Source organism: Primulina eburnea, chromosome 3 (genome assembly GCF_022965805.1).
Source record: "Primulina eburnea isolate SZY01 chromosome 3, ASM2296580v1, whole genome shotgun sequence".
Taxonomy (NCBI): Eukaryota; Viridiplantae; Streptophyta; class Magnoliopsida; order Lamiales; family Gesneriaceae; genus Primulina; species Primulina eburnea.
In genome coordinates, this window is record NC_133103.1 from 7,575,623 (window position 1) to 7,590,705 (window position 15,083).

At 35.1% G+C, this 15,083-nt stretch overlaps 2 protein-coding genes across 3 annotated transcripts; one reads left to right on the plus strand and one right to left on the minus strand.

The window, feature by feature from the left end:
• The first annotated feature begins 3,724 nt into the window (after positions 1–3,724).
• Positions 3,725–8,130, plus strand: LOC140825911 (uncharacterized). Of its 2 annotated transcripts, none has more exons than XM_073187955.1 (9): positions 3,725–3,856; positions 3,943–3,999; positions 4,170–4,267; positions 4,418–4,487; positions 6,334–6,382; positions 6,635–6,723; positions 6,841–6,888; positions 7,676–7,735; positions 7,862–8,130. In XM_073187955.1, the coding sequence occupies exons 1-9, from the start codon at positions 3,797–3,799 to the stop codon at positions 7,970–7,972; spliced, it is 642 nt and encodes a 213-aa protein (XP_073044056.1). In that variant the 5' UTR covers positions 3,725–3,796; the 3' UTR covers positions 7,973–8,130. The 2 variants fall into 2 exon arrangements, with proteins under 2 accessions (XP_073044056.1, XP_073044057.1); XM_073187956.1 differs by having other exon boundaries at positions 4,203–4,267.
• A 1,444-nt stretch (positions 8,131–9,574) lies between these two features.
• On the minus strand, positions 9,575–14,389 carry LOC140825912 (protein CONTINUOUS VASCULAR RING 1-like). The gene is made up of 7 exons (XM_073187958.1): positions 13,986–14,389; positions 13,106–13,158; positions 12,314–12,423; positions 11,900–12,067; positions 11,719–11,816; positions 11,034–11,160; positions 9,575–9,902 (listed from the first exon to the last, which is right to left on the minus strand). Exons 1-7 carry the CDS (start codon positions 14,163–14,165, stop codon positions 9,820–9,822), a joined length of 819 nt encoding a protein of 272 aa, XP_073044059.1. The 5' UTR covers positions 14,166–14,389; the 3' UTR covers positions 9,575–9,819.
• Between the last annotated feature and the right edge of the window lie 694 nt (positions 14,390–15,083).

Genomic DNA, 15,083 nt, shown 5'->3' on the forward strand with positions numbered 1-15,083 from the left:
TATCCACAAGATTAAATAACAGTTTATAAAAGGGGAAATTGCCCGGACACGATTTGGGCTGTCTACTCTTCTCTCTCAGCATTAATAAACTCTGAAATGGACAATGCGTAAGTCGAGGGGTCACCCACAATTATTTAGTCTGGTCCCGTAATTAATTTCATGCAAATATATAAATTTAATAATTCCATATATATATCTATATGCCGTTACGTGACATAATTCTTATTAATTTGTCGCCTTGGCAATTTCTGTTGATGGATGGATAATGAATATAATTTATTATGGTGAAAAAAGACATTAACTACGAGGGGATGTTGGTTTTTAAATCAAAATATTTTGAATTTAAAAACATTAACTAATAATAGAAATTATGCATTTTTATTTAATTTGGATGTGCTCCTCAAGTCAAGAAGACACTTCTTTTGGTTTCCTTACTTTCAATTGGTCGCCAATTACACTTGCAACAACCCCACGTTCATATTTTTTAAAATTTTGCTTTCACTTTTAAGTGGGTCTTATGTGAGACTGTCTCACAGACCTTAATCTATGAGACGAGTCAACTCTACTGATATTCACATTAAAAAATAATACTCTTAACATAAAAAGTAATATTTTGTCATGGATGACCCAAATAAGAGATCGGTCTCATAAATACAACCCGTGAAACCGTCTCACACAAGTTTTTGCCTTCGTTTTTCTAACAAAAAAATTGGTGTACAATTAAAGAATCCACTCTAGCTATAAATAAATTTTTTTGTTTAGAAAAAAATACTTTATCCTAATTTTTCGTATAAAAACAAAACATGAGTGTTATGGAGAATAGACCAAGACCTCCGGAATAGACGAAAAAATGTACAACGGAGAATTACAAAAACTAAGCTAAAAAATATTACTAACACAGATAGTTGAGCTTTGCGAAAAGTATTCAAGGCAACTCAAAGATTTCGAATGTGTGAATAAAACTCATATTTATCCCGGAGTTGAACCCATTTATTTATTCTCAAAGGCTTAATTGGATAGAGACCCAAAATGATTTTATAGAAAATCTGACTCGATGTGTCACAGGATCCCAACTCGATAAATAAAATCTAGTTGTTTCATGTTATACAAAATTTGAATATTTAAAAAATGTAAAAAAAAAAAAAAAGTTAAAACAATATCATCCGAACCTGGTGTATATTGATTTAATTTGATAAATGAATTTCAAATGACGTCGATATTATGTGTTTGAGAATCATTTCCCTCTTGTCAGTCCAAACAAGTTAAAAAGTTTCAAACAAAACTTCCAGTGATCATTTCATAATTTTTTGGATAATAAAATATCAAGCTAAGTTAAAATAGTTTTATATTTTTTTTAAAAAAGAAAACTTCTAAACGAAAAGATAATTATTAATTATACACCCGGAATTGGGCTAAAATGGGACTTCAACCAGGCCCAAATCATAACGCCCATCCTAATACATGATTATATTTCCCCCTCCAAGCAACCTTTTTTTTATCACCTTTTTCATCTTTAACATCAAGCTGATTCGATAAAATGCTCATCGTTTTTGTTCATCACTATATCAAAATTATGCTGCTGTAACGGCAAGCCACGAGCTAGAATTTGGATCACTTATTAAGCCCATCATCAACTCAAACTTAATCAATCGAGCTTCAGCAAAAAAAAAATTATTTTTCGAGTCTAGTGTCGAACTCCAATAAACAAATTAACGTATGGTTTCAATATGAACCATCAGGCAAGCTATAAAAAGCAGGAATCTTGGCCAGTTTTATCCGCTTCATAATTTCTGATCTCATCCGCTCCACTTCTTCCCATATACAGTGGCTATTGATGCGATCTCGCTGAAATGGGTGAGCCGGGTAAGGAGCTCCAACGGATCAAATCAGTAATTTATAATGGTTGAGAATTTGAGCAAAGTAGATGGCTTCGATCGCGGCCTGTAAACAAGAAAGTAACTCGTGAATGGGCGTCGGAGGGGTGTCCGGCGTGACCACTCCGATGCTTAAGTCAGCAGATGAAGATGATGAACACAAGCAATATTTGAGGAAAAATACGTATAATGCTTAAAGTTCAAAGGTTTTTCATCCTCTTTTAATCTCATTAATACCTACTATTTATAGGAGAGGAATGGTTAGTTACCTCGGTTTCTGCGTCATCTACTAAGTCGGTTTACCGCACTAGCTTCTGATGACTTCTCGGACACTCCAAACCCAAGTTGTTCTGACAGATTAGATTGTCTGTATTAATCACACTCGAGTGCGGTTCACTTCTTGAGGTGGTGCCATTCTCGAGGTTGCCCACCCCGGAAATGTGAGGAATACCCGGATGACTCTTTTAAAGGCCCAGGCTACTGGTACACTGCCCGGGAAGAAAAAACTTATCCGGATAGCTAGGAAATTGACCCTGTACACGGGTCGTGACCTTGAGTATCGAGTGATTTTCAACCCGGATCCTAATGGGGTCAGCTATCATATATATTCGAGAGAACCACAAATACCACGTCGTTCTCTGGCTCCAACTCCACCAGATGTTTACTCACCCATTTCCCCATCTGCACATCTCCATAGTTTTCACATGCACCCATCAAACTCCCCCATATGACAACATTAGCTTTCATCGGCATCTGCTCCACAGTAGACTCGGCCTCTTTGAGCAGCCATACACGGCCGAACGAAGACCGAATCCCATAAATCTTTGTCATTATGTCGAAATAATATTTCCCCTGTTGGACCAAACCCCCGTGCACGCTCAATCAATACTCCAACAAAAGTGGATTATTTCATCTTACTCCTGCAGGCAGTGCCTGCAGTGATACATCCAAGGGCCAGAATTTTTTCTGGCCTAATTTTATTTTTTTTTAATTTTTTTTTTTCCATGAGGTGGAATCTCAACCACTCATATGGGGTGTGGGCACTGCCCCCACACCCATAATCGAACTAACCAACAAAAGTGACGTGATTCGGCCTGATGCCAGCTTCTGTTATACAGTGGAAACACTCGAGGGCATCATTCACACGCAGAGTAGCCAGCAATTACAGAATTCCATGAGGACATATTATTCTCCTCCATTTCACCGAAAACCGTACGAGCCAAGTCCATTCGACCACATTTTCCATGCATGTCTACAAGGTAATTCATAATGAGAAGGTCAGACAATGCATGTCTACAAGGGAATTCATATCCACCAATCCTACAAATTTTTGTGTCACCTGTTGGATATACGATTTTTATATACATTATATCTAATAGCTGAGTATCGTCGACACATAAATCGACATGATCGACGGATAATATAACAAATATATATATATATATATATATATATATATATATATATATATATATATATATATATAGACACGCGTGTGTCTTTTTGAACAGTTTGTGAGAAGTAGTATACCCAATTCAAATTCATTGGCGTGTATTTTTAATAAATATATATATATATTTTTGAGAAAGATAAAATAAAGTTTTTATATGAGTCAAAACTATGCTTCGAAATATAATTATTGTAGTTTTTTTTTTTTTGGGGGGGCAGGGGGGGGGGGAAATATAATTATTGTAGTTTTTAAATCAGTCTATGGATAAAAATTTGTATATCTTTTTTTTAATTTATAAATTTATTGTAAAATATATTCCAATATTACCCATTTATCTCTCAATTAAATATTGCAATAATTCGTATAATTTCAAAAAAAAAATTGAGGAATTTAAATTCAATATTTTGTTACCTCAAAAAATCTGCATAAATATTTATACTAGGGCACGCACAGGGCTTTCCCGAACAGAAAGATGAAGCTAAAGCAGTTGGAGAGCTACCTTGGTTCTCTGCACCAGTTCGAAAACCCAAAGGTCTTGAATTTCTCTGCTTATCTTTGGGCTTCTGTGCATTACGATAACTGTGAATTGAAGTATTGGAGTCTCCTTTGATAAAACAGATTGAATTGGAACAATATCCGACAGGACCCCACATTGCATCTCGGTTGCTCTACACTGTAAAGATTCTCCATTTTTTGATTCTTCTCCTTTTTCCTGCTTTTAGCGGACACCCTTTTCTTCATATGCTGAATTTATGCTATTTTGTTTGCCAGTTATGTTAATGTTGTATATAGGCATATAGCTACCTTATGATTATGCATGGATTTTGTATTTTGCACAAAATCAGGCGGAGAATTCATTTGGGGATGTGAACGATAAGGTTGTGGTAGATTTTGGTTGTGGCTGCGGTACACTAGGACTTGCTGCTGCTCTTTTAGGTGCAAAGTAAGTGAATAAGTTGTCTTTTAGTGCTTCTGATTATGTGTCATGTTTATGTTGTAGTACATAAATCTTAAACCTATCTGTTTCCAGCTCGGGGATTGAATTGATTTTTTTGAAACATACGAGATGTTGATCCTTGGTTTGTTTGATCAGGCATGTTATTGGGATTGATATTGATGCTGAATCTATAGAAATTGCTTCCTCAAATGCGGATGAACTTGAGGTCTGGTTTTACATGTGCTTTCCTGGTTTTAAGCTGACAGGTCTTTGATGTATGTTTATCGATAGAGCTCAACATCTGATAACTGGTTTAAATGAAACAGTTCAATATGTTTTCCAAAATGATTATCTATGATTGCCTATTTACCGCACACAAGTTCTTAGAAAAGATCCTAAGCCATGGTTAAACCGTTGGGAGGAAATCCATCTAAATTTGATTTCTGGACACCGGTGATTTCCAAGATGTCCTATAAGTTGGCAAGTTGGAAAAAGGGCTACCTCTCAAGAGGTGGTCGTTTGACATTGATCCACTCAGTCTTAAGTGCTCTACCCACTTATTTTATGTCTCTATTCATGGTCCCAGATCTGGTGGCGAAGCAAATGGAAAAACTGATGAGGGACTTCTTGTGGGACGGACCTGACGGGGAGACGCATTGTCACGTCATTAAATGGTCACAAGTATGCAAACCGAAAGAGAAAGGAGGCCTAGGCTTAGGTAATATACGGTTAAGGAATAGAGCTTTACTCGGAAAATGGTGGTGGAGATGTGCGGTAGAGGAAAGTTCTTTGTGGAAGCGGGTGGTTGGTAGCATTTATGGGTTCCATGATAATGGTTGGGATTTAAGAGTGGCAAAAAATTCAACGTATAGAAGCCCGTGGAAGTATATCTCTCGGTCCCATCCGTTTTGTCAGCATTTGATTGGCTCGGTCCTCAAGGGTGGGAATCTTTTACGCTTCTGGGAGGATAGATGGGTGGGTTTGTCTCCCCTTAAAGATTGTTTTCCTCTTCTTTTTCTTCTTTCTGAGTATAAGAATAAACCGGTCAACCATTTTTATTCTGTTTCCGATAGTCAAAGTCTTTCTGTAGCTTGTTGGGATGTGCCTTTCAGAAGAGGGTTGTATGATGATGAATTGGAAGAATTCACATCTCTTTCTGGTGTCCTAGATTCGGTTTCTTTGAGTGTGGGGGTTAGGGACGTCAGGGTTTGGCTAGGGGACACTACGGGTCTTTTCTACGTTAACTCTTTATATTCTTCCTTATTCCGCAATATTCCAGATTCATCTTTCCCTTTCATTAAACAAATTTGGAAATTACCAATCCCACAAAAGGCGAAAGTGTTCTCGTGGATTGTTGCGTTGGGAAAATTGCAAACAACCGACAAAGTGCAGAAAAGGAGTCCGAATTATGCTTTATGTCCTCAGTGGTGCGTTTTGTGCAAAAATAATGAGGAGAATCAAGACCACATTCTGCTGCACTGCTCTTACACAAGAAGTATTTGGAACAAGGTCTTGCAAAACTTGGGATTCGAATGGACTTTTCCTCTAAAATCAAGAGACATGTTCCTCATGGAGCATAGCTACCTTAAAGGAAAGGGACTCAAACACTTTTGGTGTATTGTTATACACTGTTTATTTTGGTCGATATGGCTGGAGCGCAACAACAGACTATTCAAAGACTTAGAAGAGTCAACGGAAACTGTGGGAAAAACTAAAATTCAGAGTGGCAACATGGACATTGAACATACCAGAGTTTCAACATTTACTACTTTCAGATCTTATTAGGGACTGGTGTTTTATTTTATGCTGATTTATAACTAGTTTGAATTCATCGTCGTGGATCGTGGATCTCTTGTCCACGACGTTATGTAGCCTTTTGATAATTTAATATTAATGAAATAGTTTCTTATCAAAAAAAAAAAAAGTATGCACTAAAATTTGTTAGTTTTGTTTTATTTTGCCGTTGTTTTAGAATGGCCACACTTCTCCTGATTGGCATAACTTGTTCTTACGTGATTGAATTGAAAGGTTGACATGGTTTCTTTTCTGATCGTGATGAATTGCATTTGCAGTTAGACGTGGATTTCATCCAATGTGATATAAGGCACTTACGATGGCGAGGTAGTTCTTTCTCTGCATCCACCTAACAAAAATACAAAACTATTTAATTAATACATCTTTGTTACACTCGATTAATTCGCTTGAGAAGATCCTTTTAAATTGTTAGACGACCAAGAATGTTTTAAGGTGTATGTGTGATTTTAGACATTGAGAATTTATATTAGAAATGTACGTGTGAATGCAAAATTAGTTCAAGTGTTGTCCTCCTTGAAATGATTGAAATGTTGACCAGAGTTTGTGACCTTTGTATAGGTGGAATTGTGGATACTGTTGTACTGAATCCTCCGTTTGGAACTAGAAAGAAAGGAGCTGACATGGAATTTCTCTCCACAGCTTTGAAGGTAAACCATCAACTACAGTTTCACAATTTTTTTGTGTGTGTTAATGTTGCAAGGAGACCTCCATGGCTACTTTCTTTTGTCTGATATATCTAATTTTTTAAAATATCAACATGACAGGTTGCTTCTCAAGCAGTTTATTCATTGCACAAGAGCACAACAAGAGACGTAAGCTTGAGTTTTTCATGAAGCTGGGATCATATATGTTTGAATTTTTTTCGTCTTTTGATATGCAATTAATTGTGATTAAATTTTCATGTTGTTTTTTAAATTGCAGTCACTTGTCATGGCAATTTTTGTTAATGAATCATAAATTAGGTTCTATTCATTGCGGTCAGAGCTTTGAGAATTTGCTTTTTTTAATGACCGAGTTAACTGCTTGCCTTTTGGATTCATTCTCTGCAAGGTACCCTGTATGGCTAGCAAACAAATTGTCCCTTTTCATCAATTATATTAAAGATCGTTGATGGTGGCTAATCAGCTTTGTGTTTTCAACCTTCTATACACCGAACTAGAAGGGAGGGATGTTGAATTATTTAATTTTGAGTGCTGAATGGGTTGTGTTTTTGTTTTTGTCTGTGATTGTCTTAGTTTTATCACCCTGTCCAGTTGTTACAAAACTTTTCAGGGTTAACAATTAACATATTTGTTATGTAGTCTTGGAACATTTCCAGGCTTGTTCCTAGGTTTAAGTTAGCTTCTTTTTGTTTGCGCTTTGGCTTTTGGGTGCCCTGTGCATGCGTATACTCCACTTCTGCGCCACTTTCCTTGATACATACAAAGTTTGGGGCTTTCCACGTCAAGTATTCTACCTCAACTTATCCGCATATAGCATTTTTTTTCTGCTTAAATTTATTCATAAATTAACATTATTAGCTGCAAATCATACCGATTCTCATCGATATTGCTGATAATACAGTGCTTTATTACCTTTCTTGATTAATCCTGATTGCAGCATGTCAAGAGAACATCCTTGCGAGAGCATAATGCAGTCAGTGCAGAAGTTTTGTGTGAGGTATCTAATATTGACTTCTGTATCTCTTGTAGTTTGCTAGCTTGATGCACCTGCGTCTAAATATATTCTTTTTAATTTAGCTTTTTTATAATTTGCATTGATGAGAAACCACCCTCTCTTTCTTAGCTCCGATTCGATGTTCCCCAACTGTACAAATTTCACAAGAAAAAGGAAGTTGATGTTGCTGTGGACCTGTGGCGTTTTGTTCCGAAAACAAGTTCAACGAAGCACTTGTAGAATTACAAATGTTATTATTAGAAAATAAGTTTTTTCGTGTAGCTGACGATGTATTATTCTCTACTGAAATTATGAGTGGGTGGATTATATTTTTACTGATCAATTAGATGTAAATTTCATATTTATCGATGATATGCAAATTTCATATTTATCGACGATATGCAATTCCTTTTGTTAGACTATTAATGGAAAAAATTGTTATGCCCTTACGATGGTGCATGAGACGAACTAGAATCGGTAGTATGATCAAGCTTATAGACATGAATATGCTATAAAAATCTACTATTAACCACTAGGGTGTAATTCGAATATTATTTATTCTTTGTTAGTTTCAAGTTCACAAAACTTGGTTCTAAGTCTAAAACTCGGATACTTAAAAAGGCTTTATTTTAATTGGATAATTTTCTTTCTTTGGTCAAATTCTATCAATCAAATATGTTAATTCGCCTTGAAAGCTTAAATTTATTTAGTTCTGAAAGTATCTGTTAATACTAACGAGTATATTAAAGTTTTTAAACTCGCGAATGGAATAATTTACTTCAAATTCAACTCGGGAATATACATTTGAATATGTTATAGTATGATTTGATATTTGATAATTTTGAAGATAAATAAATGGAATAATATTTGTGCCCCAATAAAAAAAAAAGGTAAAACAACAAATCAAAACGTACGTTTTTTTTTTTATTGATTTTCAGTCAATCAGAGTTTCCATTGGTTTTAAAATCAACCAAACCTAAAAATTTGGTTTGGTCACATGAATATAATATAAAATAAATTATGTTAATTTAGTGTGCTTTTTCTTTGATATATATTTATTTATTTATTTTTAATTTGTATTACATTGTTAGTGATTGAGAATTTATTTTTTGCATGATAAAAGTATCTGCAACAATTAAAATTTAAGCTTTTTATGAGTTTCAAAATTATTTAATCTGTACAAGTATTTTAATGTATCATAGATCATATATCACCTGTAATTATTTTAGTACGGGATGAAATAAAATGTTCACTCAACTTCTATCGAAAGTCAATTGCTACTTTTTCAACTTTTATGCACTGATACACATGAAACTCAAAATTAATAATCAAAACCGACCCAAACCCAAACAAAATGAATTTCATGGTTTGGTTTGGCTTGAGATTTTGTAAGCTTGGTTCAAATTTTTATATAAAAAACAAACCAAACTATACTTGAATAAGCTAACATTCACCACCAATCTCTTTATTAAAATAATTATCTCGACGCGGTTGTATAGGCTAATAAGATCACACATCACCTAGTAAAACCAGGTTATATGTGCCATTATCACCAAGTTATATGGATGGAATAAACTGACATTGATAATTTGATATGAAATGGAGATGAAGAGCTAAACAGCAATGCACGTGGAGAAATCGAAATAGTCTCCACTATAGTACTTCCATGTAGACTGAAACAGGAATGTATTGCGCACTTGGACTGATGAATTTTTATCTATCACACTGATTCAGTCGTTCCTTCCCGAGTAACGATGAGGTGGTACCAGTCATAACCAGAAACATACGACTCACTTGTAAAATTTTGGATATCGACAAAAACAATCAAGAAATCAAGGACTGGAGAGCTGAATATATTTGATAAACTTGAGTGCTGAACTGCTCTCCGTCGAAAGGGAAAATAACAAAATGAGTCCTTATAATTTCGCATAACTGAAACATTGGATAATAGTTACATAAGTAATAGGAATCTATCACTTTAAGATATTATCCCAAGTAAACTAGGACAACATGCCAGCGCCTAATCTACGAAAATGTGAAGTGTTGAAGTAGAGAAAATGATATGTCCACATCCACTTTCATGCATCTCAGTTTCTATCGACTTGAATAATTCTTGAATCCAAGGTAGACAATATCTGGGGCATTGACATGCCACCAGACACGACAATTTCTGCACACAACAAACAAATATTAAAAATACAGGAGTGCACCAATGCTAATGAAAAACTATTTTTAAAGTATTACTAGGCCTCGAGCAATCTTGAGCTAATAATATCAAGGATTTACATCTCAACAAGTAACAAGGATATGTCAAGGTCGATACCTTTTTGAAACTAAGTGTAGGCTCTCCCAATAAAAGCTAAAATACCTTCTAATACCAGAGAAATAATAAGATTAATTATGGGTATCTATCACCTTGATTTGAAATTATCAGCAGCATGGTATCGACAGACATTATCTATGGAATTTCAATATGATGTTTTCCTGAGTTTTTTAAGCAAATTCAAATTTGTTAAATTTCGTCTACTATTGCAATGGCATCATTTTACAATTACTCAAAAAAGCTTCACCAATGCCTTGAATTTAAGAATCCATCAATTAATCTGCTAAAATGGAGTGGCAAATATACAATTTGACACTAATCAATACCCAAACGTTTAAATCACAGCATTTTCTAGCCTCACCTCCAATTATTAAAAAACACGTTTTTTTATATTTTTTCCTAGGTTACTTATCTCCTCCTGAATATTATATTTCAATACATATTATTTTTTAAAAATAATATATTATGCATTTAGAATGATGTCAAGAAAGTACAGAATTTCAAACAATTAATTATCATTTTTGGTATAAAAAAAAAGTCATACTTAGCAAGGACATTATTGGGGGTATTCTCTAAATAGTCTTTGAAAGTTTATAAATCAAGTGTGCTTTAAAGAACAAACATTTTTCGGGCCCTTCTAGTCGTTATTAAGCCAATTATTATCCTTACTCTATAATTTGGACCTTTGAGTTCACAAATCTAGACTTTAACTTATCTTAACTTCCCCAGAGATAATTATAAAAAATTTAATCTATTGAGCGCTGCACCTATAGGCATCTCAAATTACTAAATCTCTGGCCAACACTGTGTTAGACTGCTATCCAAGATCCAAGAATTATAAAATACATGCACTTGTGAAATAGAAACATATGCCCTCGGGTATTGAAATGCCTCCATGAAAAGCAAAATATTGGATGAAGGCAAATAAGTTGAGGATAAAATTTAGCGGACAGAAGATACATGGCACAGACATCATACCAATCCCTTCTCGAACAGATAGGTTTGGTCTTATAACATCTTTGGCACTGACCAAGAATATATCACCAATGTAAAGATGGTTTGTTGGGACATAAACACAGCATAGCTCTTCCTCTCCTGAATAATTCTGGAATCATAGACGAAATTATGTGAATTGTGACATAAAACAATGGATCTATTGATTAAAAAAGAAAAAAATTGAAAAAGCAATATGCATAGATTATGTTCCACGATCACAATAAGGGAGATGCCATTATGATAGTGATCATGAAATAGATCATGCAAGTCCAAATAAAAAAAAAACAATTTAGAGAAACTAAAACATTCTAAAATTGTATGACTCCTACTCATCCCACTATTTCAATCTTTTATCATAAGATTCACCATTACATCGAGATGACTGATACATCACAATTAACAACAAGAACAGAAGTCAAGTGGTAAAATGTTGTTACATCAGCATCTAGAAGTGGACATCTCTCTACCATCATTTTTAAGGTCTTTATAGAGCAAATATGCAAACAAATATTTAGGAAATGACAATCAGATTATCTTGATAAGCCGGAGAAATGAACTATTAATATCCACAAAAAGTAACTCAGATTTTTTTAAAAAGGAACAAGTTTGATGACAAAAATAAAAGACGTAGCAATGCTAAATGAAAAGGATGCAAAACATGGCAGACCTGGAGGGTCAAAGATGAAGTTATGAACCCAAATGCATATTCACCAATACGTGGATGCCTTATAATGGCCACTTCCTTGAAAGCCTGAGTGTTCTGATCTGCAATCAAATTGGAAAAGCTAGGATCCGTGCCAAAACAGAAAGTCTATCAACAAAAAAGAATGCAAGAAAAAAAAGTGTACCTGGAGATATGGCTGCACTAATTTGCTTGGAGGCATTGTAAATATGACGAACAAATGGCATTCGCTTAATAAACCATTCTCCAAGGCTCAGAATAGATGTCCCCAACCATGATGACATAAATACTCCAACCAAGAAAATGAAAGTGATTGAGGTAACAAATCCTAGACCTAAACATAACATGTAGCAAATGTCAATGCACCAAAAGACTGAGAGACATAAAATATTTAACTGGATGCCAAGTTGTTAACCGTAGATATATGATACAGCCGCAGAGGGTGCCATAAAGAACACGAACAACATATTACAGCTTCAAATGGATAGTTCAGCGAGATAACTCAAATTAACATAGGCAATAAATGCATTAATGGACAGAATCAATGTGTTGCGCCAAAATGATTAATATTCCTGCTTACCAAATATATTGATCCCTAGTTGTGCATAAATTGGAGAGAAGAAGCCATCCACAAAACGAATAAACCACCATGTAATATAGAAAGTTATTGCTATAGGGAGGAGGATGACACTGCAAATCAAAATAGTAAGCAAAATCAGTCACAACAAAAAGGATCACTCTAGAAAGAAATTACTTCATTCTCTAGTAAAGAGTGTATTTCTGTTCCACAAGTAGCTCATCTTCTCACACACAACAACATAAATTCCACGTATCACAGCCTAACAAGCTCAATTCACAATGCTATCAACTTATATACTATTTAAAGACCTTTTTCTTTAAAGATGAATGATCTGTACTCTGTAGTAAAGAAAAAGATGAGATTTGGTGAAGAGGATGAGTTGAGAATTTTTATAAAGCCTCACACCGAGCATTGGCATTGGCATTGGCTTGCATCACCTCCACCTTTGCAATAATAATTTACTAACTCAGACAAAATAATTTGTATGATCTTGCTTTCGGACCTAAGATCTTGCACATTCTATTTAACACACGGACATCAATGAACAGATCAAACCTCCTTAGCTTGTTTAGTAAATCAAGAAAGGCCTTAACTTACAATATAATAATTTATGAAAACATCATAAATTAAGATGACTAGAACTAAGGGAACAAAAAATTTAGGTGTCAACGAATGCAACAGCATAACTACCGAAACAACCAAGTGTCTAAGCAGATCCTTAAATTGTATGTTTTCCGTCATCCTTATAATTTAACACATAAATGGAATACAACAGGGATTTATAACAATTACCATCCAGTCATAAATTTCTTTGATGCCCAGCTCCTCACAACTTTGTAGAAGGCCTGCACAGTAAACAAGACCGATGATAGCGTTTCAATTCCGTCACAGGAAGAATCACAGATTCTATAGAGGTACTACTTTCCAAACTTTTTGCCGAAGAAGAAAACAAATTGACATGACTCAGATGGTGCAAGCCCAAGGTACACACAAACCTAACAAATATATTTCCAAATTCAAGTGTTCTTCCTCATGAAACTAAATTCACAGGGCCAATTAATCGTTAAAACCCCTTTTAAAACATTTCTGAAAAACTGATGATAATGGGGCCTCTCCTCTCTTCTAATTTGGAACAGATGAAGAAAAACAAAATACAAGTGAACCTTTCACATGCCAGCGACATTATCACTCTCATCCTGAATACGTTGAGCTAAACAAAAAACAAGTCCGCCTTCCACAACTAAAGCTAGACCAAGCATTTGGCGTCGAGGTTCTATTTGCATGCATGATAATTCAATTCCACAACCGAAGAATCGAACTAAAGAAAGCTAAGAAACTAAATTTGGCAGTAACCTTTTACTATCTACACTTAATCAACCGATATCTCACAAATAAATTTTTCTCCCCAATTATCTGACGGTGTATTGAAAACACCAAGCTTCCAGTCACAGCAATCAAACAAGCCCTCCAATCGTAATAACTGAACACCGCAGTCCGCAGTGCTTAATGCTAATAAGCACACATGCACCAAATTTAGCAAATAATTAAAGAGGACCCGAAAACAACCACTTCCCGGAAAGTCCATCCAATCGAATAAATCAAACGACTGGTACTAACAAGGAAACCCCTAAAATGGGAAACTTGAACAAAAACATGATAAATATAATAATACCTCGCAGCCAGAATTATGGTGAGAGGAAGAAGCAGAGGGGGATGGCTTGGAGGACGAGGAAGCGCCGTCGTCATCGTGGTGCTGAAGGTGATCAATAGAATCCGCCACGGGTATCAGAAGCTCTCGATCCCTTTCTCTGCTGCTGTTCCCCATTATCCCTAAAGATTTCTCATCCCCCATCACTCACAAGAACACGAAACTCGCGATTAGATTCTTCCTCGGGTGTACCAGTCTTGCAAATTTCACCTTTTTCTCCGTAGACTTCGTGTTTTTCCACTTTAAACTTAATTACTACTAGGCTAAATTCAATCACGCGCAAGACGGAATGGAGCTGAATGTTACTCTCATAGCTACAGCTGGCTACGGTCGAAACTAGACCCAACTCCTCGACCCACCCATTCCTATTTTACAATAAATAGATATTAGTATTCATCTCTCCTTAAATTGCAAAAATTCCACTGAACATTTATTTTATTTATTCTAAATCTATTCAAAAATTGGATTGGATTTTGGCATATGTGACTTGCCACGTCTAAAATAGCAGCCAAATTTAAGCAGGTCCAATTAACAATTGACCACAGAAGATGCTCGTTCATACGAAGTTAACGTCAACTGACTTATGGATATAACATGTTTTATTTCGGTGTCACTTTGTCAAATAATGATATCAACGTGTTTATCCAATCAACTTTGTTCAACGACATGTTACAAAGAAATGAGCTATAGATTAATTTTAAGGTACGCGACCTTATATATAAAGAAATATTACTCAACGAATGAAATCTATGCCGAGTGAATAAATTTTGTCACTAGTTTTTTGTGCCTGAGTCAAATCTGTTACAATTTGTTTTATTCTAGCTAATTCATAATTCAATTACTAAAATCTAATTTGACATGCAATGAGACTAATATGATTCAACGCGATCCAACTCGTCTTGTAACACGCCTAGTCTCAACCTGATCCTGTTCTCTATTACAAAGCTTCTCTATCGGAAGGTGCTTCAGCCATTTTGCTTGTACAAGCAGTTTTGTATCTCGAAGGCATTATTGCTTATCCATGATGAAAAATACCGCTTCAAGCTTGGATTTGTTTAAAGA